General features: G+C 36.4%; 1 protein-coding gene across 3 annotated transcripts in view; it reads right to left on the bottom strand.

Moving 5' to 3' along the window:
- Nucleotides 1-22,616, bottom strand: part of Kynu (kynureninase) — a 104,642-nt gene that overhangs the window by 70,307 nt on the left and 11,719 nt on the right. For all 3 annotated transcript variants that reach the window (XM_048812224.1, XM_015479147.2, XM_015479146.2), the window contains exons 3-4: nucleotides 7,596-7,716; nucleotides 963-1,045 (exon numbers count right to left, since the gene is read on the bottom strand). In XM_048812224.1, the coding sequence (XP_048668181.1) occupies nucleotides 963-1,045; nucleotides 7,596-7,716 (204 nt within the window). The remainder of the gene's footprint in view (nucleotides 1-962; nucleotides 1,046-7,595; nucleotides 7,717-22,616) is intronic.

The following is a 22,616-nucleotide window of genomic DNA, read 5'->3' as shown; positions in this document are numbered from 1 at the left end:
TACATAGAAGGCAAATGCTTTACCACTGGGCTACATTCCCACTCTACTTTGCCCACTCTAATTCCATTCATCCTTCATGTTTGTTTAATCATCTGATTACAGGCCTGAATTCATGTCAGGTGAAGCAATGTGAGTAACACCAATAAGGATATTTTTATACTTGTAAGGGAGTGAGGCTTTGCAAAGCATTTTAAGTTTCTCAAATTCATTCAAATATTTACAAATAACACCAATTCCGTTGCTGAAATGTCATTAATTTTTGATCAGTACTCTAAATTTCAAGTAAGATATCAATCAATGCTGGATATTCAACCCAATTAAATGAGTAACTTTTTCCAAAACGTTAACAATTTGCCATCTAAAACTATGATTCATACCATCAATAGTATATGTAATTCACTTAAATTCATGTGAACATCTAAACAGATCAGCTGTATTATCTTCAAGTACACTTGGCTTAAATTTAAATAGATCATCAGGAATTAAGTTGAAATGAGCCAAAATATGAATGGTAGTTTATAGTTGTAACATGTGAAACTTAGTGTTTATTTTATTATGTAGTGATATTATATACAATTTAGTGAAGTTTATTTTTATAATTGTACTAGGATTGAAACCCAGGGCCTCAGCCATTTAGCTACATACATCCCCAGCCCAAAATGTGTTCAACTGTAAGTTAATAAAATGAACAAGTTTTAAGTGGGTGTATATTAGTTTAAAGATATACAAGAAAATATAATAGGTGCATTTCATTTTGGTGCCAAATAACCTGGTTATTTTAATCATAGCAATCTTTGAATGAACAAACCTAACCTAAAGGTATAGTTATCCTTTTTTGCTATGGGTTAGGGTAGAAGTTCAATATATTAATCAATAATATTTTGACTTTATAACTTATGTTTATAACTAAATGACACTAATGACAATTGGAGTGGGGGGGATTCTTTGAATTATATACTTACCTACAATGTCCTTCATAAGGCCTACAATGCTCTCATCTCCTACAATCCAAGGGCGTTTTCCTACATCATGACCATAGGCTCCCCTAAAATTGAAAAAAGACAAACATTTCTTAGCTTTGTGTGTGCATGTGTACATATGAATATGTTTATGTCTAATTTTTAAAATATCAGGGTTTTTTTGTACTGTTAATTTAACCCAAGTGTTCTACCACTGAGCAACTTCCTCAAACTTTTCTTAAAAAAAATTGACTCATGGGCTGGGGATGTGGCCCAAGCGGTAGCGGCTCACCTGGCATGCGTGGGGCACTGGGTTCGATCCTCAGCACCACATAAAAAATAAAGATGTTGTGTCCACCGAAAACTAAAAAGTAAATATTAAAAAATTATCTCTCTCTCTCTCTTTCTCTCTCTCTCTCTTTCTCTCTCTCTCTTTTAAAAAAAATTGACTCATAGCAGAGTAGGGAGGGGGAGCATGGGAGGATTAGATGAATTCTAGATAGGGAAGAGGGGTGGGAGGGAAAAGGAGGGGGCAGGGGATTAGCAAGGATGGAGGAATGTGATGGACATCATTATCCAAAGTACATGTATGAAGACTCAAATTGGGTGTCAACATACTTTATATAGAAACAGAGATATGAAAAATTGTGGTATATATGTGTAATAAGAATTGTAATGCAAAAAAACCCACAAAGTACATGTATAAAGGCATGAATTGCGTAAACATACTTTATATATAAAGCTATGAAAAATTGTGCTCTCTATGTGAAATAAGAATTGTAATGCATTCTGCTGTATTGTATTTAAAAAAATAAAATCAATTAAAAAAATTGAGATAGGGTTTCGCTAAATTTCCCAGTCTGGACTGGAACTTACAGTACTCATGCCTCAGACTCCAGATTGGCTGGGAATATGGGTGTATGCCACCATACTTGAATTAAAATATCAGCATTAGCAAGTAGGCATTACTGTGTGGGCCTTCATAATGTTTTAACAATTAAATAAAAGTGTACTATTTTAAAATCAAAAAGTAATCCTTTAGGGACTAAAAAAAAACCTGTCATTTTAAAAATGGATTTCCTTTTTGTTGAGGAATAGGGAAATTGCCCACATATTATTTCATTATTTTGCTATATTTTACTGTCTTGGATGTTCGGTTTTTTTTTTTCTCTTTTATTTTTAAAATTTCAAGACTGTTTGAACATTCTACTTGTGTACTTGAAGCATACTATAGTGCTATAGTGTCTATACTAAGACACACATACTGTTTTTTAGGCTAGAGACTGAAATGATTATAAATTTAGTTTTAAAACATAACTATTAATTGAATAGAAGTATATAAAATTTGACTACAACACTACATCCTGACCTATTTTCTAGCAATTCAACTGTCAAATTCTGGTTTAACTTTTATTCTAGTAAATATCCCAGCAGGCATAATGAAAAAACACAAAATACATAATAGTCCTTTGAGTCTCAAGAAGTTTTCATCAAATGAGGAGGAAAATACACTTGAAAAATATACAAGAAATTATAAAAAGGATAAAGGAAAGTATCTCAAGTGCTTTATGCACTTGTATTTTAGGAAGCTCTGTTAGATTGGTCTTTTTTTTCCCTATTTACACTATTTTTTTTAAATTAATGCCCTTTCAATATTTTTCTGGATAATTTAATTTGGGATCATTAATTTGTTTTTTATGATAACATCTCACATTTCTGTAGCCCATATTGCCTAGAAAGTTCAAAGAATTTTGTTCAAACTTCTCACTGGTTTTCATTGAAGTTCCAGGATCTAGGCAAAAGGGTGATTCCATTGCCCCATTCTTCATTAAAAGAAAATCATTTTGCTTTTTCCTGGTATTTGATGATAGAAGGCACTCTTTGATTTGGGGAATCTTTTTAAAACTGACTTTGTTTTTTTTAATCCCAACTGCTCCAGGCATCATTATCTCCTTTTAATAGAAGTTTCAATTTCCTTTTATCCCTTTGAGTGCGAATTCCAATATCCTCAAAGCAGCACCTTTTAATTGGCCAGGAAAAGGTTACCCTTCTAAGAAGAGACCATATCACACATTTTACAAAGTCAATGTGAATCTTTGAGATCAGAAGGGGATGGTTGCTGGAGGTGAATTCATCCCCCAGCAAAATGTTTAAGTAGCTAGCTGGTGGCATGTGATTACATTTTCAACGTAATTACTATATAATTACACACATCCACTCTTATCCAACACATTCCCTGCTATAATTAGTTGGCCTTTATTTAAAACGCATTTGTCTTTAAAACTTTGCCCTCCTTTTCTTACTTAGCCAATGGCTGAAGGGCACTGTTAACTTTTTTAACAGTGGTTTCTTTAAACGTAATAATTTTCTGTGATGCAGAATCCCCCCCACCCCCCGCAAGCATATGCTTTTTAGAAATGATACCAGGACATATAATGTAGTTTCCCACCTCCACATGTGCCCCATCACGGGTTGCCTGGTAGATTCCAACAGAATTTCTCCAGAGAAGTAATTTCAAAGGGTATATAAAATCTTACATGAATATGGTTACAGTTTCCAGTGGAAGAAAGCTTTTCCAGGTAAACCTACTCTATCACTTTACTTTTACCATCTTCTAGTGTTACGAAACGAATCTGGCTCTGGAGAGGGTGCCTCAATCCTGAGGGAAGGAGGGGAGTTCTGAGCTCTTTCAAGGTGATATGAATAAATTCACAGTAACATGATTCCAGCAAGGCAGCAGCAAGGTGTGGGGGTATGGTTAAAAATATCCTCACCTTTAAGGGCTCAGCCATCCATTTCAAAGAACCACTTGCATAAAGAAATATTCTACAACATTTCCTCTCTTACTTTTAAGAGACCCCAGTATTGCCAGGTACAGTGGCGCACACCTGTAATCCCTGAGGCAGGAGGATCTTGAGTTCAAAGCCAGACTCAGCAACTTAGTGAGGCCCTAAGTAACTCAGTGAGATTCTGTCTCTAAATAAAATATTAAAAAGGGGACTGAAGTTGTGGCTCAGCAGTAGAGTGCTTGTCTAGCACGTGCGAGGCCCTGGGATAGATTCTCAAGTACCATATGAAAGNCTAGTGTCTGTTGTATTCTGCTGCCTTTCCTATCCTCTACTATCCCCCATCCCCTCCCCTCCCATCTTCTCTCTCTACCCCCTCTACTGTAATTCATAAGGAAGTCATTTTTGAGTATGTTCAATGTGAAAGAAAGGCAGAATTCCTGTCCCAGTTATCTCATCCCATGCCTGCCAACAGTATGGTCATCCATTGCCCTTTACTAAGTTCTTTTTTTTTTGGCTGAATTGCTTAATAAATCTCAGACCAAATACATTTTATGAACACGTACTCAATATTATATAAGGTAGTAGAATAGAGTGTGTTTTGCAACAACACAAAAGAATAAAAACCTAATCCATTATTTTCCACCCCAGTTCCCTGTGATTTATATAACTTAAAGGACAAGCTGGACCTTAAGCCTTGCATTCCTAGGCTTTTCTTGTGCCAGTGGCAGGATCAGCAAGTTTTCTATTAAAAGCTGAAGGTGGGTCAGTATAAGGTCCTAAGAAAGAAGGACAGTGACCCAAGGGTTGAAGAGAAAACATGTTCGCCCACTTCATAGAAAGGTGCCTTCCATAAGACTGAGGGAACAGAGGAATGTACTCTCTGCAAGTGGCTCCATGGAAGAGATGTGTATAAGAGACAGATATATATATGTACATAAAAGCATGCTTCTCAAACACCACTGTCATTTAGGAGCAGGTGGGGCCACAATGTTGACTAGGCCACCATAGGGTAAAGCAAGAAGGCTTGGTAAAACACATGTAGCAAGGATGGAATGGGTATCTTTTGCTCAAAATTCTTTAATTCAGTTTACATTGCCTAAAATAATTAAAATGCATCTCCTTTCTGAATCATCCAATGAAAACAAGGTAAAAAGATTTAAGACTATGAAAATAGAAGTTGTTATGGAAGAGAAGCATTTTCTTGAAGTATAATTTTAATGTCCTAGGAGTAATCAACCAATCCCTTGCTAACATACAATAACCACAAAGATATCAATAGAATAGCAGGACAGCATCTTTTTTAAATGCCTAGAGGATAAAAACGCACAGCCTTGCTGAATGAATATCCAAGAGGCAAGGACACTCTCTAAAGTTCAAATCCATTCAATCTAATTCTCTGCTCTCTCTTACATTAAGGCCAAAAAATGCATATCAACCATTTTTATTAACTATGACCCTCATTTATTAAATATTAAAACCTGCTAGTGCAAAATGCTTCCTAATATGGTGATATGTGTTTTGCAATTTACGCATAGAACTTATGCAGATAAAGTTATAGCAGGCTTCATAAATTATAAACACTTATGTTACTCTTGCATTAATTTGAAAACTTTCATTCCTTCACCATGAAAATTAAGAACTTTGCAGTGTCACCTAATAGCCCCGGCAGTAGTTATTTGCACAGTCAGTATAAACAAAAATTTAAAGAACAATCTTCCCAATATGAATGATGAGTAGAATGGAGAATGAAGAATGCTAAGAAAACATTCAGAGTTCCTATGAGAGCCAAATCTCTTGCTTTCAGAATTCTTAATTGTTTGGTTTTATTTTTCTGAAATTTTGTTTCCTGACCTTCAGTTTTGGCTCATATATATTGATTTTTCAACTTTAAATAAGCAGAAAATATTTTTTAAATATTTCCAGTTTTTTAAAAAAATATTTTAACACATTTAAGCACTTCAAAATTTATAAATAAAAACATTTGACTATTTAAAAAATAATTCTAGTTTCAACTTTGTCAGTGATTACTAGGGAAAGGTAGAAAATACATAAAGCTAGGTAATTTTTATTCAGGGGTTTATACTATAGCTAACAATATAAAACTAATAAAAATAGGTATCTCTCACCTGCCTAATCAAGAAAGGATATTGATTAGTTAAATACTTAGTGCCTAAACAGATGAGAGTAATGGATTATAGTGTTCTACAAAACAGTGGGGGAAACATAGTTCACAATAACCCACCACATACTTCATGAATAACCAGAAGAGGAGAATGCAAAGTCTTTCTTAATAAGGAAAGGAGATAGAAATGTTAATACACCCTGAAGTAACTCAGTACATATAAAAAAATGGAAAAGTTTTTAAGGAGATGGAAGAGCAGTAACATTTCGGGAAGGATAATCAATGTAGTGAGAAGGTTGGACTCACAGGAGAAGGTCAGGAAGAGAAAATGTGAAGCACTTCACAGTCAGAAGAGAAAAATGGCACAGAAGAGATACGGGGAGAATGGTCCCTACTGCTTCTCCTCATGGTTAGCAAGCCTGCTTAGGTAAGCTGCAATGAAGCATCTTTCTCAATGTGTCAGGCTCTTGGGTAGAAAAGTACTCTCTGCTCGTCAACCTCTTACCTCTACAACAAGCTTTGGTTCCTTGTTTATAAACATAAGTTTAGGTAAGAACTAATCATAAAAAAGGAAATTCCTCAATATCAACTACTTTGTTAAACACTAAAGAAATAAAATGACTATGTATGATGTAGATATGTGAACACAAAGGAGATTTAAATGTTTAAATGTTAAAAAGTTTTACTCTTGACCTTGACACTAACTTGCCACTTCACCTTATTCTGATCAAATATTCTGATCATATATATAAAAGTATTGAACAGCACAATCCCTAATGTTTCCCTCTGCTCTAGTCCAAATATTACATAACCATCTGTGTGATGTTTTAAGTTTTTCATGTGAGATTTAGAATCATAGCTTTTAAAATAAGAACCAGATGCAGTGGCACTCACTTATAATTCCAGTGACTCCAGAGACTGAGGCAGGAGGATATTAAGTTCAAATCCAGCCTCAGCAAATTAGTAAGGTCCTAATCAATTTAGTGAGACACTGTATCAAAATAAAATATAAAAAAGACTGGTGTTTTAGTCAGATTTTGCTGCTGTGACTAAATGACCCAACAAGCACAACTGTAGAGGAGGGCTCACAGTTTCAGAGGTCTCAATCCAGAGACAGCTGGCTGTATTCCTTAGGGTTTAAGGTGAGACAGGAACAACAAGGCAGAAGGGTGTGGCAGAGGGAAACCTTTCATGTGGTGATCAGAAAGCAGAGAGAGGTCGCTTGCCAGATACAAATCTATAATGAAAAGCCATGACCCAATTCCCAATTCCTTCAGCCACACCCTACCACTTCAGTTACCACTCAGTTAATCCTTATCAGGGGATTAATTCACAAAACATGTGTCTGAGAAGGTTGGACTCACACGATTAGGGTCAGGAAGAGAGAGAATGTGAAGCACTCCACAGTCAGAAGAGCACAGAAGAGATACAGGGAGAATGGTCCCGACTATGACTCCTCATGGTTAGCAAGCCTGCTTAGCTAAGCTGCAGTGAAGCATCTTTCTCAATGCGTCAGGCTCATGGTTGGAACATTAAAGCACAAAAAGAGAGCCTTAATCCAGTCATTTCTTCTCTGAACCTTCTTGCATTGTCTTGCACATGAACTTTAGGGGGACACCACATCTAAACCATAACAGCTGGGAATTGCAGCTCAGTGGTAAAGCATCACTGGGTTCAATCCCCAGTACCAAAAATAAATAAATAAATAAATAAAATAATACTCACATTTTGGCCCATTTATCAAGTTCTTCTTCAAGAAATGTTTTAACCATTTTTGGTTGAAGGCCAAGAGAATTCCCCAAGAAATAAATGGAATTTTCTTCCTTATTCACTAAAGATAAATCAACTGAAACACAGGGAATAAAAGAAAAGTGCTTATTCAATTAACAGGCTTCTATTTGTCATTGTTAATCCAGGGCAAACAATTAATATAATTAACTCCAAGAAAGATAATAAATAACTTACAATTAGTACCAAGGAATACATCAGATTCTCTGAAAAGTAATTAACCTTTTGCATTTCTATATTGAAACATTATTTAAACTACAGAGGCAATTGTGATGATCTTTCATATTTACTGTGGTACAAGAGGAAATTTAAATTAGCAACTACTCCCAGTCATAAACAGCCAAAGGCAATCAGAATTTACATCAAGTACTAACACTGAATTATTCCATGTTTGTAGACACAACAAATTTTGAAAACTTGAAAGATTATAATGTGAGGTAGATATATTGGACATATATATTTTTATAATATATCGATACACATATTTACAATAAGAAGTGTAGAGACAAAGATTGTCCTCTATATCTACCTTTTATTCAAACAAATCAGAATTTCAGTGATTTTTTTCTATCTTACACTTTACCCTAGACTGCATAGAAACAAACAAACTAACAAACAAGCAATCCTTGTGCTTCAAACATCAGAGAAAATACAAGCTAATCATCACAATTGTAAACTACTGAATTTTCTTTTAATTCTTTGGGGAAAATGACTCAGCACCTTGCTATTTCCCTGGAATCATGGAAAACCATACATTTTTTTTTTACTTCAAATTGCTAAATAAAAGCTTTAAAGACATTTTAAAGGCAAACCAGCTATTTGAACCTGATTACTTTTATAGAACAGAGCCACTTGTTTATTGGAATCTTTTAAGCCTGACCCAATAAAAGAGGTGTTAATACTATTCATCCATTTAAGTTAGATTCACTGATAGTTCTTTGTTGAATTAGGGAACAAATATCAAAGGATTCATTTAAAATTTGGAGCTTTCAATTGGTGTACAAGATTCAATTTAGCATTCAAACAAGCACATTTGCAAGGCTGAAGAGCCTCCCTGTGTGTCACCCCACTGATGACTAAGGATATCCAGAAAGCCATCAGATCTCTGCCCCTACTGCCTTGTCTTCTTTCATTGCTCATGCTTTCCCCTAGAAATAGGTAATGGGCTGTTTCATCAAGAAAGTCATTTTTTTTCCCTTTAATTTTTATTGTTGGTTGTTCAAAACATTACATAGTTCTTGACATATCATATTTCACACTTTGATTCAAGTGGGTTATGAACTCCCATTTTTACCCCGTATACAGATTGCAGCATCACATCGGTTACACATCCACTGTTTTACATATTGCTATACTAGTGTCTGTTGTATTCTGCTGCCTTTCCTATCCTCTACTATCCCCCATCCCCTCCCCTCCCATCTTCTCTCTCTACCCCCTCTACTGTAATTCATAAGGAAGTCATTTTTGAGTATGTTCAATGTGAAAGAAAGGCAGAATTCCTGTCCCAGTTATCTCATCCCATGCCTGCCAACAGTATGGTCATCCATTGCCCTTTACTAAGTTCTTTTTTTTTTGGCTGAATTGCTTAATAAATCTCAGACCAAATACATTTTATGAACACGTACTCAATATTATATAAGGTAGTAGAATAGAGTGTGTTTTGCAACAACACAAAAGAATAAAAACCTAATCCATTATTTTCCACCCCAGTTCCCTGTGATTTATATAACTTAAAGGACAAGCTGGACCTTAAGCCTTGCATTCCTAGGCTTTTCTTGTGCCAGTGGCAGGATCAGCAAGTTTTCTATTAAAAGCTGAAGGTGGGTCAGTATAAGGTCCTAAGAAAGAAGGACAGTGACCCAAGGGTTGAAGAGAAAACATGTTCGCCCACTTCATAGAAAGGTGCCTTCCATAAGACTGAGGGAACAGAGGAATGTACTCTCTGCAAGTGGCTCCATGGAAGACTTCAGACCCTGCTAATGGCATTTGCCCTGAGTATGTGTGGGGACTGGGTAGGAGACTGATGGGAGAAAGGGTCTGCTGTCAGTGAAGCCATCTGGGCTCATATGGACAGAGAAGTTGGCTCAAGGGCAAAGAAGAGGTCTTTATGGTCTCACAGACTTCTAAGGACACCAAGAAGAGATTGGGGGGAAATCTAGCAAAAAGAAGAGAAATTCTAAAATGAAGGAATCAAATTATTTTATTTTGAACAGGATCTTGCTAAGTTGAGCCAGCTGGCTTTGAATTTGTGTCCTCCTGCCTTAACTTCAAGAAGCTGGGATTATAACTATGAATCACCATGTCCTGCTAGGAGTCAGATATTTTAATCAAATCTAGTAATATCAAATTTGATATTGTTTTGAAAATAAAAATTATATTCATTACTATAAAGAAGATAGTAATGACAGTGACAAATTTTACCAAATAAAAGATCCTCTTCCTCATATTGACCTCATGATTTTTTTTTTTCCCCTGCTGATGCTGGGTTCAACCCAGGGCCTCACACATGCTAGGTATGCACTTAACCAATGAGCTACATCCCAAGCCTGACCACTCTAATTCTTAACTGTACTAAACACTAGAGCTAGTTTATTTTATGATTGGGTTTTATAGAATAAATCAAAATGAGTTTCTTTTTTCTCACATTATGGTCCTTCAAACAAGTAACTTATGACCTACTCATCCACCGGAATGGTGATTCCCGGAGTGTCACCCACTTGTCAGTATTACAGGTTCATTTCTTCTTGTTCTCTATGATAGCATTACCTGAGTGACTTCTTAGAGAAAAGACAGCATGAAGTTAGCACTGTGAGGACAGCTGAGATCAGAGGTTGGTAAGAAAATCTCCCATCCTCATATATAACCCATTGTATGCAACTTCTCAATAACTAATTATGAGAGAGGTTTGGAGGGTGTGGAGTCAAGTTAGTGAAGAGCCCTTGACATTGTGGAGAGGCCCCTTAGATAGGAGGTAAACAAAGAATACATCATGCCCATAGATGTTTACAATTATATATATCATGGTTTTCCTCCTTTTCTCCCTTCTATTCTTTGTTGTTTGCTGCAGCCCAGCTACTCTTTCCATATTTCACATGCAGAAATAAGAAAGTAGATTAAACATAGCATTTCCAAATTGCGATCAGACCTACATCTATCAGCCCCTGGATAGTCTTAATTTTGGTGGGTGGGGGTGTCCTGGGGATTAAATGCAGGGCTTCACCCATGTTAGACAAGGATTCTGCCACTGAGCTAAGTCTCCAGCCCTGGATATTCTTGAATCAAAGGATTCTTTTTATTTCCTAAGTGCTGGTTTTTTTGTTTTGTTTTGTTTTCCTGTGTTTGTGACAAGAGGATCCCCTTGGTTAGGATACTCATTATTTGTGGACCTCAGAGTCAGACATGACTGGCTGCTTCTCATCCTCAAGGTTGTCACGTCAATAGTTACTGATTATCATCACATCGATCATGACTGATAATCACCTGCTGTTTACTCAACCTATAGTCCAAATCTAGAGTCTTCTAGGATACCTCTCTGTGTGTTTCATGGCTCCCGTGCTTTCTAGATACAATCCTAAAGAATATTTGGGCACTAAGTGCACACAAACTTCCGAGTCCTTCAGAGCCAGCTACCTGATCTTGTACAACTTGACATCTTTAGATTCTGCTGGATGACTTATTTAATATTTCATGTTCACGGACTGGGAAAAGTCCCCTTCCTGAAACACTCATTGTTTTTATTCTTTTCTTCCAAAGCTTAAGTCAGTATTGATGTATGCCAGTCATTTTTGATTTTCAGTTTATTTTCTACTGTTGACAATTTATTTTTTTAATTGAGGATTTGATGTTTTGCAAAAAATATTTATTGTAGGATGACACTGATGTATTTCTTTTCTTTAAAAGTGGAATTGCTGAATAGGGCATAAGATTCTGCAGTTTCTCAGTTGTCCTCTTAGTTTTCTCTTCATATCAGTGTCCTTTCCACAAAGGTTGTGGAGTTTGCTCTAAAATCCCCTTTTGAAATAAACGTCTGTTTGAATAACACACATCATTTTAATGGGCCCCCAATTTTGGTTAATTCATATTGCTACAAGACTGTCACTAACTCTTCTTGTTGGCATCACCATTTTTCAACTCTTTTAATGCCTTTGCTTCTTTGCTTCTAGTTCTCTGGGGCGGGGCTGGCAGTGGGGTCTTCCTCTACTGCGTTTAATTGAAGTATCTCAATTTCTTCCTGTTAATCCAAACTGTCTAGATCTATTCTGAGGAGACACTGACCGGCCTCATTATCTGGGGTTCCTGTGGTTTTGCTTCCAGGTCAGAGCATTTGCTGACTTGACTTTGTCAATCCCCAGTAGGCAGGACCCCTACACAGTATTCTTGTTCCAGGCAGGGGAAGGCAAATTTTTCCTTTAAAAAGTCTAAAGGTAAGTAGTTTTGGCTTTGTGAGTCATCTAGTCTCTGTTACAAAGCCTCATTTCTGTCATCATGGCACAAGAAAAGCCATAGATAATGCATAAGCAAATATATTTAGTTACCAAAAGAAAAAAAAAAGTTGTTGAGCTCTGTCCAAAGGTCACTCTCAAATTCTAGCAGATTGGGCATGGTCTTAATTTCCTTCATCAGCCAAGTATCTACAACCTATGAGTGCTCCTTGAACTGGGAATGTTTGCTTCTTGTTATATGCTCTCTCAATTTGTTTGCTGTGGTTACTATAATAATACTCCACAATCTTGATGGCTTAAATAGCAGAAATGTATTGTCTAATAGTTTTGGAAAGTTTTAGAGGCAAGAAGCCCCAAACCAATTTGTTGGCAGGGTTAGTTCTTTCTGATGGATCTGTTCTAGGCCTCTCTTTCTGTTCTATAGATGGCTCTCTTGTTCTTCTGATTGTTCTTGTTCTTCTTCCTCTGGTGTGTGTGTGTGTGTGTGTGTGTGTGTGTTAGTTACTGGAGATGGAAGCCAGGACCTCCTAGGCAAGTACTCTAAGTTATGTCCCCCAACTCTTTTTATTTTATTTTGAGATAGGGTCACACCAAATTGCCCAGACTGAACTTAAACTTATGACACCCCTGCCTCAGCCTCTGGGGTAGCTAGAATTACAAGTGTGAACCTCCACATCTGGCTCCTTCTTTTAAAATACAGTTTAGTTTTGATATATTTTTCCTTTTAGCTATAGAATACCACTTCCTGCCTTTCATTCTTTAGGAGAAGCTGAGAACACAAAATGATGTGAAGAAGCAAATCTGAGTCAAACTATGGTCTGTGATTGAATGGACCATTGTAATACTCAAAATTTGCTTGGTTCACCAGCATCTTGGGGCAGGTTGTCATGATTGCTAGGGTGTCCATGACATGTTTCCAGTCTGCAGATCTGGAAAAAAAAAATCTTTGTGAAAGTTCACTCGTGAAAGAAATATATTATTTATTGGTTTTGAAAGAATTCATATCCAACAGATCTTTTTCTCCCTATGTGTATGAAAAGATAACACTTTATTGAATGTCTGTGTGACAGGCAGATATTATTAGATGCCTCATTTAGAAAACTGAGAAAAATTTTGTTTCTGCTTTTGTTTTTGTTTTAAAATAAGGAATTCTTTTTTTTCAAATTAAGAAAAATAAAAGAAAGATGTTCTCCAAAGATATGCAATATGTTTGCAGGTTAGTGAGCATGAAATTGTTGCTGATTGTATTATAATTAGTAATGGAAAGCAGAGGGATTCCAGCTGTGTTTATTTCATTGTAGTTTGATTATTTGGAGCTGTGGTATTATCAAGAAGAGCATAGGCATTTAATATGAATCGGTTGGGTAAGAACTGGCTAATTGCAAAATTGTCTCCATCTTAATAATCATGTTACTAATGTAATTGACTTTTTGTTGTTATTGTTGGCAACATTGAATTGCATTTTAGCAATCTGGAATAGCACTTAACTGGTATTTATGCTGATATTCATAAATCTAAGACATAGTCTTCTGAGAAATTAGGTCAAAATTTTATCTGTACACAAATAAGACCCAGAAACAAACCTGTAGGGAAAGTATTACTTTTTTAAAATATATGCTTTCATTACATAATACACATAGTACTGCATGTCAAAATTCCAAAGAAGCAATTCTGTTTCTGGTCATTAGCATGAAAGAACAGTTAGCTAATATTCTGCATTTATTTTAAAATGTTTTTAAATCAAAGTCCCTTCTATTTAGAATAATTTAGACTTAATTGGTATTTTTTTCTTTAACTATGAAAAGCCTTCCTTTTATACTTCAGTAGAAGTCAGAGACAACTTGACATGGTGAAGCACACTTCAATATGACACAGTAAATGTAACTGAAGTGCACTAAGCAGCTATCTGAAGATTCTGAAAAACACGTGGAAACAGGGACAAACAGTCCACCCATTTTCATGGTTCAACTTATGGTTTTAACTTTACTCAGTTTTCTAATTTTACTTACTTATGTTTTTTTGGACTTTATGGTGGTGCAAAGACATACATGTCCTGTAGAAATTATACTTCAAATTTTCAATTTTGATTTTCTCCTGGGTGTTGGCATACTCCAGAAGCAGCCAGGCACAGCATCCAGTCAGCCATGTGACCATGAAGGTAAACAATTGATACTCTAAGGTGTGTTGTGATGCTTAGCTATGATATTCAGTAGGTTAGGTGTACTAAGTGCATTTTCAACTTATGATGACCATATTGGAATATAACTTCACTGATTGGTCACTGAGCATCTGTGTTTTGGAGGGAAAACACCAGAACTCAAAATACGACTACACAGGCATTGAGTTTCCTGTTTCTTCTCTTCTTCTTTTTCTTCTTCTTCTTCTTCTTCTTCTTCTTCTTCTTCTTCTTCTTCTTCTTCTTCTTCTTCTTTTTTTTTTTTTTTGGTCTCTGGGAAATTCAAAGACAGCATGAATTCAAAGATAGCTAGATATTCCAAACTATCAATAAAGTGAGACTGTAAGAACTCCAAGGGAATCCCACTATTCCTATTTCTGATTGGAGTAGAAGTAAGTCCTTAAAGATGAGGAAGAGTCAATGGAAGAGATACTGTAGGTTTATTTTTTGTACATTTTACTGAAGATTTCTTTATTTTTACTCTTTACTATTGTTCAAAATGTAATGAGTGAAAACATTTTGTATTACTGCGTGCCTTAGTATTGATATTTCATGCAACAATAATACCTTATTAATGTTAAGGATAGTTCAATAATATTTAATTTCTTGATGTTGTACTGAGGGAATACTGGTATTTTTTTTTCTTCATAGGAATGTGAGGTTATGCTCCCCCAAATCTCATGGGACTTTGAATATATTTCCCGGAGGGATATTGACAAAAAATGCTACTACAGTCCATTTGCAGAAGCTCCTTTGTCTTGTCTCATTGTGAACATGTTAGTCTTCTCTGAATGGTGAGTGAAATCTGTTAGGTGCAGGATAGGCTGAGTAAGTTGTCTGCAGGGCTTGCCAAACAAAGTTAGCTGCAGGGTGACCTGGCCACTCAAACCCTCTGTCTGGTTCTTTATCACCCGTTTGCTTCAAGCCCAAAGGCCCAAGCCCCTGCTCAAGGCTGAACACTCATCCTGCTGCTCAAGGCCGAACACTTAACCCCCCTTTTGCCAACAAGGCAGCTTGCAGACCCAGAGACCCCGTTAGATTTGGGCTATAAAAACTCCCTCCTGCCGGGCTCCTCTCTCTCTTGCTCTCTCTCTTGCTCTCTTGCTCTATCTCTTTCTCTTGCTCTCTCTGTCTCTCTTGCTCCTGCTCTTGCTCTCTCTTTCTTCTCTCTCTCTCTCTCTCTTTCTTTTCTCCTTTGTTGCACTGCTGCAATAAAGATCTCTTGGTTGCTCCGAGTGTTGTGGTCACTTTCCTTTCAAAATCCTTTTTGATGAAAGGATGTATTTTACATTTAAATTTAAACAGGATTTAAACAGGAATTCTCCACGTGCTTGAAAATGAAGTCCACTTAGAAAATGATACGTAAGACCAGACCTTCCCCAGGCAAAGACAAAAGCCTAATGGAATACTGGGTCCCAATTTTTCATTCTGCAATTGAGTTCTCATGGCAAAATTGCCAGAAGGATGCAATAGTTGGGTGAATCCCGTAGATTTCTTCCTGAAATTTCGATCTGAATCATGTTGTCTTGACCATCAAGCTCAAAACATCCTTTGAGAACAAAGATTGTCTTCAGGAATTTGCATTACCTTAGGTTCTTTAGTTCCTTGAGCTGAAAACAGTGGGGTAGACAACAGATCCAGTATAGATCCTGCTTGGCTGAAAAGCATCTCTCTGTCTGTGTGTCTGTCTGTGTGTCTGTGCTTTAGTCATCTTTCTCACTGCTGTGACTAAAAGATCCTACCAGCATAACTATAGAAGAGACAAAGTTTATTGGAGGCTCATGGTTTCAGAGGTCTCAGTCGATGGACAGCAGGCTCCATTTCTTAGGGGTCAAGGTGAGGCTGAACATCATGCAAGAGTATGTGGCAGAGGGAAGCAGCTCACCTGGTGATCAGGAAACAGAGAGATATTCTACTCTCCAGATTAAAAATATATACCCTATAACCATTCCCCCAATGAATCACTTCCTCTGGCCACACCCCACCTGCCTCCAGTTACCACTCAGTTAATCCAATCAGGGATTAATTAACTTCTTGGGTTAAGGCTATGATTCCGTTATTTCTCCTCCAAACCTTCTTGCATTGTGTCACACATAAGCTTTTGAGAGATACCGTATCTAAACCATAACAGTCTATTTGTCTCTTCTTCCATTTTTCAATGCACAACCATAATCAAGCCCCTATTTTCCTTGAATACATCCATACATTTCTTTTTGTCATAGCTTTCTTCCTTTTACAGCAAGGGTTCTTGAAAGAACACTCTCAAAACCCAGTTTCCAACATTTAACTCTTTTAATTACATCTAGAAAAAATATAATTTCCCTCCCTGTTATTCCAATAAAGCTAAGTTAAGCTCACTAAATAAGCTCTCCTTTGGCTCAGGATGGAGCTCAGTGATGGAGTGCTAGCCCAGTGTGCATGATGCCTTGGATTTAATCTCTAGTACCATATAGAAAAAAGAAAAACAAAACCAAACCAAAGCAAAGAAAAAACACCACCAACAACAACATCAATGCTCCCCTAATTGCTAAAATTAGAGGATCCCCATACAAGTTTTCTGATAGCTGATACTGATGCTGACATGCTTTGAATTTTCTCTGTACTTGGTTTTAGAACAATACCTTTCCAAAAGCATGAAAAGAGAGCCTACCGCATGGGAGAGAATGCTTGCCAGCTACTCTGTCAACAGAAGATTAATATACAGAATGTATAAAGAATTCAAAAACCTTAACACCAGAATAAACAACCCAATCAATAAATGAATTGAACAGACACTTCTCAAAAGAAAAAATACAAATGACATAAAGTATGAAAAAATTGTTCAACATCTTTAGCAATTAGGGAAATGCAATCACAACTACACTGAGATTTGTCTCACTCTTGTCAGAATGGCATTCATTAAGAATACAAATAATAATAAATGCTACTGAAGATGCAGGAAAATGGACACTTAATACACTGTTGGTGTGAACGCAAATTAGTTAAGATCACTGTGGAAATCAGTATGGGGTTTCCTCAGAAGGTCAGAAGTAGAATTGCCACGTGATCCAGTTATACTTCTTAGTATTTATCCTGAATACTTAAAGATAGAATTTTATAATGATATCTGCATATCCATATTTATAGGAGCACAATTCACAGTACCAAGTTATAGAACCGACCTAGGTATTCTCCAATAGATGAATGGAGAAAGAGAATGTGGTACATATGCACAGTGGAATTTTATTCAGCCATGAAGAAGAAGTTAATTATGTCATTTTCAGAAAAATGGATGGAATATGAGAGCATTATGTTTAGTGATATAAGCCAGACTCAGAGCGTCAATAGTTATTATCTATTTTCTCTCGTATGTGGAAGCTAGAGAGAAAAAAGGGGGAAAACAGGAAAAATATGATGAAAATAGAAGGGAGGACAGTAGAGTAAGGGGACCAAGGGAGGGATAGAGGGGACGAAGGAGAGGTACTAAGGGTGAAATTGACCAAATTATGAGCCTGCATATATGAATAGGTAACAATTAATCCCACTATTATGTATAATTGTAGTGCACAGATAGAAAAAGAAAAATAATAAAAAAATTCCTAACTGCTAAAATGAAAGGCTTAACATATAGGCTCTGTGACAGCTGATGCTGATGCTGGAATGCTTTCACATTTCTTTGTCCCTCTGTACTTGGTTTTAGAGCACTACATTTCCTTGTTCTATATGTCCAACTCTTTCTAGAATTCATCTTTGCCACTTTTTAAAATTTGGTTTCCACCAACTTCTAAGAGTGGGCAAGATGCCTAGATCAAATCATCCACACTCTGATTTTCAACTCTAAATGCTAATGATTCCCACATTTGTGTCTTTAAACTAAACCAAACTAATAGCCATGCCCTAAGTTCCGTTCTGTCTTTCCCTTATAGAAATAAAAGTATTTGCTTTGTGTAAGACTATCAAGAACCCAAATGATGGTTTACACTCATCCTTTTTTGCAGATAGGTGGGGTCATGACCAAACACTGGCCCATAGGCTATGGGTAGACATATTAGGAGATAGCATCTAAGACCTTCCTTAGAGGAGAGCACACGTGCACGCGTGCGCACACACACACACACACACACACACACTTCCCTTCTTTGTCCCTGCATGCATGCTATGCGATTTGAGACATAGCTGCTACCTTCCTGGACTCAGAACTCGAAGCCACAGATTGCAGAACAACAAAAATGAAAAGCAACTCTAGGTTCTCCTTAGATGAGGAGTTCCCCAAGGCAAGCCAAATACAACCAGTGAATATCAGCACTATTCACCAGGAAGCTTGGGTCATTCTCTTTCTCTTAATATGAAATCATATTAAGCGTTATTTAATAAGTATTTCCAGTTTTTCTTGACTCTTTCTTCTTCTTCTCCTCCATTACATTTACTTCTTCATCCTTGTTTCCTGTTACTACTGTCCACTTATTTGCTATCTACCCTATTATACACCCTACTGGGTACAATTTACCCACATCCTTTTACTTACATGGCATAATTTTGGGAATGCAAAACTTAGTGACCAAAACAACTTCACTCTCTTGTGTCTTTGCAAATTCTTTTCCCTCTGAGCAGTGACCTCTCTGGTACCTCCTCCCTAGGGTCTTCCTAGGAGACTTTCACTCATACATAGGGTTATAAAACAACTCTACACTTAGAAGCAGATAGTTTATCAAGACTAAATTAAAAATAAATCCACCCAAAAGAATCCAAAAATAAGTCAGGTGCAGTGGCACCCACCTGTAATCCCAGTCACTGGGAAGACTGATACAGGAGAATCACAGGTTTGAGGCCAACCTCAGCAACTTAACAAGACCCTTAAAAACTTAGGGAGATACTGCCTCAAAATAATAATAATAAGAATTATATAATAATAATAATAATAATAATAATAATAATAATAATAATAATATTGGCTCAGTGGTAAAGCTCTCTTAGATTCAATCCCCAGTAACAGTACTGAGGGGAAAAAAATTCAAGAGACAGAAGCAGTTTAAAATCTCTACAAATTTAAATTTTTAACTATAGAAATATTCTTTTTTTTAATTTTTAAGACTTTTTTGAGAGAGAGAGAGAGAGAGAGAGAGAGAGAGAGAATTATTTTTAATGTTTATTTTTTAGTTTTCGGCGGACACAACATCTTTGTTTGTATGTGGTGCTGAGGATCGAACCTGGGCCCCACGCATGCCAGGTGAACGCGATACCACTTGAGCCACATCCCCAGCCCCAAGAAATATTCTTAATTGTTCTTACAGAAAGTAAATAAAATCAATGTGATTCAAATCACATAGTCATAAAAATATGTCCTTTTATAGCTGGATAAAGCTGTTTTATTTAATATTGTTTTAACTATTTTTAAAGAAAGTTTTCTAGTTTATAGAGAAAGGCATACTTCTTACCCTATTTCGTGTATTGATAGCTCATATCTGTCACAATTTTCTAAGCCCAGCAAGAGTTGAACTGAAGAGGGTCTTCTACTTTATGGAACCTCTGGAGACAAGCTGAAGCCTAAGCGCTTTGCTATGCCACTTTGATCTCAGGCCAGATGCTTATATATGCAAAGTTAAAGTGAAACTGGCTTAGGGGGTTTTACATTGATAATTATTTAACTTACTGAAGTTGGTTAGTGATTTACTGATCTAAGGGATATGTGGTAAGACTGAAGAAAGGGAACACTTGACTATGAAAGAAACAGTGATAGAACAGTTTAAAAAATCTCCACACAGAGTTTATAGATAAGGACAAGTTTTTGAATTAATGATCTATATGCAGCAAAATTATAAAAGGTTCAGTAGATTACCGGAGGCCTGGTTCTGGGTTGGGAAAGGGAAAAATGAAGAAATGTTCTAAACTTAGATTATGATGGTTGAACAACCATATACACTTACTAAAAATTATTGAATTGTATACTTAAAAATAACAGGATTTTATGGAGTGTACATTAAATCTCAATAAAGTAATTTTTAAAAAGTAATAGGTTTGAGTCAAAAGAGTCAGACCAGGAATAACAATATTTGGAAACCATTTCTGGTTCTAATGACCAGTTATGAGGACTGGATATTTTAACTTAAAATCCCTCAGAAAAATGAGAGAAAGAGTTTCTATTCTTAAAGCTTTTAAAAAAAAATAAAAACAGAGTTAGAGCAAAAATATGTAGGAAGGCTAGATTTAATACATTAAGAGGAAAGTAAGACATAAATAAAAGCAAATTGGCTAAGAAGTTTATGAAAAATTGTCCAACACTGATCTAAGAACTGTAAATGCAAACAAAGAAGGAGGAATTTTTGATTATCTAATGAGTGAAGATTTTCAGAAGGGACTAAAGGTCATTAAATTAGCACACCTGGGCAGTTCACTTATGGGTTGGGGGTGTGGCTCAGTGGAGTGCTTGCCTTGCATGCATGCAAGAGGCCCAAGGTTTGAGCCTCAGCACTGAAAAAGAAAGGTTTCTGTTATGTGCCTTTGCAAAAACAATATATCTTAAAGGGCTATTCAGTATGCTTTCAGAGATTTAGGAATAATGATGTTTAAAGAAGAAATATGTACAATTTCAAAAAACTCAGGTTCCTTCCAAAATATAGGCCTTACATTTCTCTTACTCACTGTCTTCTTCTCTTCCCACTCCCATCCCTCCCTCCCGTTTTCTTTCCGTCTCTTCTTTTGGCTATGTGTATGATTTTCAGAACAATGCTGAAGATCACTGCATCACCAGTTAAGTGAAAATATTTTTGACCCTTTTCGTAATACCATCTCAGAAACATTCTAACAGTAGAAGAAAACTTAATTATTTTGATAAGTTTTCTATTGGAAATCCAGAGCAAACATTATATCTAATGGCAAAATATCAGAAAGCCATAGACTGTGCCTGAACTCTTTCCTTAAAATTGTAAAAAGTGCAATATTGGACTTCATGTTCCTTTTATTTTTTTCCCAAACCTGTTTACCTTCTTTGTTTCTCATTGTTCAGGGTTGCTATAGAACAATATTTGGTGTACTGCTAGTTGCTTAAAATAATTTGAGATTCTAATCTGTTATGATTTGGATGTAAGGTCTCCCCGCAAAAGCTCACTCACACATGAAACAATGCAAGAAGGTTTGGAGAAGAAATTATTGGGTTATAACATTAACCTAATCAGTGAGTTAATCCCCCCCTGGGATTAACTAAGTGGCTGGAAGAAGTAGGTTATGGGGGAGCATGGCTATGGGGCATATGTTTTATATCTGGAGAGTGGAGTCTCTCTCTCCCTGCTTTCTGATCATTTTGTGAGCTGCTTCCCTCCACCACACTCTTCCACCTTGATGTGCTGCCTTACTTTGAGCCCCAAAGAATGAGCCTTCTATGAACTAAGACCTCCTAAACTGTAAGCCCTCAAATAAACTTTTCCTCCTTTACAATTGTGTCAGTTGGGTCTTTTATTCCCAGCAGCAGAAAAGCTGACAAAAATCATATCTTGGTTAGACCACCTTCAAAGGTTTGAACAAGATAGGAAACATTCATTTTTTAATGAAATTTCATCTTGTTCAAAATAGATAAATTGAAAAAGGAGGGAAACCAACATCATTTGCTCCTGAGCTTGGACTCTTATGTTTGCACAGTACAAACTGGAGCCACCGCCAGACTCTGCTTCTGTGTCCCCACAGGGCTTACTTTTTGTCACTTGTTTCCGCCCCACTCAGATGCCATCCTATCAGTGTTTCTTTCCCATGGTAGCATGAGCAAAATAACATGCTTATACTCACAACCCATTGCACTTACAGCACTACCGCATAGTTGAACAAATATTAAGTACCTTTATTATCTATTTCCTTATTCTGGATATGGACTCAACTACGTTAAAATTTTGCTCTTTAGTTCACCGAGCTGTTCTGAGAAAAATGTGTCAAAAGATTAATAGTATGGTTGAATGGAAGAAGTAACTAGAGTGAGTGAGAATAGTGTGTGGAGGTTAACTCATCCAAATCTATGCTACCATCAGAACTTATCTAGCATTCCTGTATATCAGCGACAAATCCTCTGAAATGGAAATGAGGACAACCACTCCATTCACAATATCTTCAAAAAAAATAAAATACTTGGGAATCAACCTAACAAAAGAGGTGAAAGTCTTATACAATGAAAACTACAGAACCCTAAAGAGAGAAATAGAAGAAGATCTTAGAAGATGGAAAAATATACCCTGTTCATGGATAGGCAGAACTAACATCATCAAAATGGCGATATTACCAAAAGTTCTCTATAGGTTTAATGCAATGCCAATCAAAATCCCAACGGCATTTCTTGTAGAAATAGAGAAAGCAATCATGAAATTCATATGGAAAAATAAA

This window comes from Marmota marmota, unplaced genomic scaffold, assembly GCF_001458135.2.
Source record: "Marmota marmota marmota unplaced genomic scaffold, marMar, whole genome shotgun sequence".
Lineage (NCBI taxonomy): Eukaryota > Metazoa > Chordata > Mammalia > Rodentia > Sciuridae > Marmota > Marmota marmota.
Note: the sequence above shows the minus strand (reverse complement) of the source record. Positions and strands in the feature narration are given on the sequence as shown.